This window comes from Cyprinodon variegatus, unplaced genomic scaffold, assembly GCF_000732505.1.
Source record: "Cyprinodon variegatus isolate N-32 unplaced genomic scaffold, C_variegatus-1.0 Scaffold392, whole genome shotgun sequence".
Taxonomy (NCBI): domain Eukaryota; kingdom Metazoa; phylum Chordata; class Actinopteri; order Cyprinodontiformes; family Cyprinodontidae; genus Cyprinodon; species Cyprinodon variegatus.
The window spans coordinates 41,121-43,337 of record NW_015150845.1 but is presented as its reverse complement, the minus strand read 5'-3'; the positions used below and the strand labels follow the sequence as shown (position 1 = coordinate 43,337).

The following is a 2,217-nucleotide window of genomic DNA, read 5'->3' as shown; positions in this document are numbered from 1 at the left end:
AGTTCCAGGTTTTATCCAGCAGCCCAACAAAGCCTGGTTTATGTTTAGAAAACATGCAAATAGAAACGGACAAGGAACGAAAACAAAACCTTAAACAGAGGGGATGGACTCAGATTTCAGCTTTCAAACACAGCAGCGATAGTTTATTCCTTTCCACTATCATCGCAGCACCAACCCTATTTCTGACATTTTGAATTGAAAAAGTTTCCTGGATGGAAGAGAAACGTCTTCAGACTTGGAAACAAAGTCCAGTGGATTGTTTTTAATGGTCTTTTTTTAAAACAAACAGGAAATACTCGTAGTGTAGAGTGGATGTAGAATTGACCAATCAGAGACACGCAGACGATGTGGTTTCTGAGCATAAACCAGCAATATGTTGCTTTATGGAAAGGATTTAACTTTCAGGTGTGATAATTATTGTTTCAGTTATTCAGGTTTCAGAATGAGGACTGACCGTGTTCTGTTGATGTCACTGTGTCTCCCTGCAGCTGCCAGCAGCAGTTGGCTCCAGGAGCACGTGGCCGACCTGAGCCGAAGGTAAGAGCATCCCCACCTCCTCCTCCTCCTGCTCTGTCCTCCCATCTGCTCCTCCTCCATCAGCTCTCCTGGAGGAACCTCACATATCTCGTTACCCTGACTCCACACACTGCAGCAGTAAAACTAGCCCCTCTACCTGTCTGAGGTCAGTGGCGTCCTCAGAGGTTAAAGATCAGATCACTGATGAATCCTCTCAGAAACATCTGGTAGATCATTTCTCTTCTTTCCTCAAGTCTACGCTGCATTGCTACCAGAAGGGGGCAGCATTCCGATGAACCAAAGAGCTTCAGGCTGAGCAGAAACACCATAAGGAACCGTGATAACTCTGATCATTATCTGCTTGACTCTCTGATCCCAAAGATATCGGCTCCTTAAAGGCCTCTGGTCTGAAGGTTCAGAAGAGCAGACTGAAAGCGGCGACTTTGGGTCGCGGGGTGTCGATGTTCTCCAGAGTTTCAGGGTCCGAGCTCAGACCATCTGCAGCGGGGTTATCAGAGGGATCTCTGGGTTTATCAGGTCGCCTGGAGCTCCTGACCAGCTGCTGCTTCTGCTTTAGAAAATCTATATTCGACCTGCAGAGTTTATCAGATCCCAGCCGTCTCCATAGTAACCATTCATCTAACTGAACTGCGTCTAGATCCAAGATCCAGGCGTCAGTTCTGGTTCTAGTCACCAAGTTCCGTTCACACTCGACTGAAGACATCTGAACATTTACAAAGGATTTAGTGTTAAAGATATAAAACTGGATAATATATCCGCATGATGACGGAGAGCGTCAGGGAAACGCAGCTTACAGCAGATATCAGATTAAAATGCTGCTGGTTTTCCTGATGCTGTGCAGCCAAAGTTAACATCGTCTAGATCCCATTTTCTTTAAAGAAAGCTGCTTTTCTTTTAAACTCAGTTATTATTTGTTCCTGTTGAATTTTTTTTTTTTGAGCAGACAGAAAACTAGGCGTCTGCTTCCTGGTCCTTTGATTAGTTATTATTTATGGTTTAAGCCCGGTCCCGCCTTAACGATTTATTTTGACAGATGCTGAACTTTCTATGGATTTTTTTCATTCTGGGCGTTTACATAGAGTATTCATAAAGAGTCCAGAACTTCTGTCCAACGCCAGCCTAACTTCTGCATAACGCATGGCAGCGTAATGCCCATGAAATGATGCACAGTGTCCTGAGGGGGGCAGCGATGTGCCCGGAGGAGCCCGGTCTGCATAAATAAACACGTTCAGCGCTCGTCTGGAACACGTCAGATACGTTGATATGTCGGAGAGAAGTTCTGGATAAGTTACGCAGAAGTTATGAACAAGTTACTCAGAGGTTTAGGATAAGCTAGACGCCACGACTGATGAGGAACTGACACTGAACGGATATCAGCCATCAGATAACTGACCTGGAACTTATTGCTAACGTATGGCATATGCTAGCATACGGCGGGAAATTTTAAGCATGCTCGAAATTTCTTGCCGTATCTCAATGTGTTTCAGCGTACTTCAGTGTACTTATAAAAAACCTACTCATAACTTATCCAACGTTTGCCAGCATTTTTTCCAGATTTTTCGTATGTCTGGCATAGGCTGGTCTAAATCGTCAAGATGTGACCGGGCCTTTAGTCAGGATGAAGCACGCGTTTAAGCTGGGCTTACAGTGTGCGATTTTTTTTTTGCCCTTTTTGGAGCG

General features: G+C 44.7%; 1 protein-coding gene across 1 annotated transcript in view; it reads left to right on the top strand.

The window, feature by feature from the left end:
• Positions 1 to 2,217, top strand: part of slc30a6 (solute carrier family 30 (zinc transporter), member 6) — a 95,598-nt gene that overhangs the window by 73,123 nt on the left and 20,258 nt on the right. Inside the window, exon 10 of the mRNA XM_015387351.1 lies at positions 489 to 537. Coding sequence (XP_015242837.1) covers positions 489 to 537 — 49 coding nt within the window. The remainder of the gene's footprint in view (positions 1 to 488; positions 538 to 2,217) is intronic.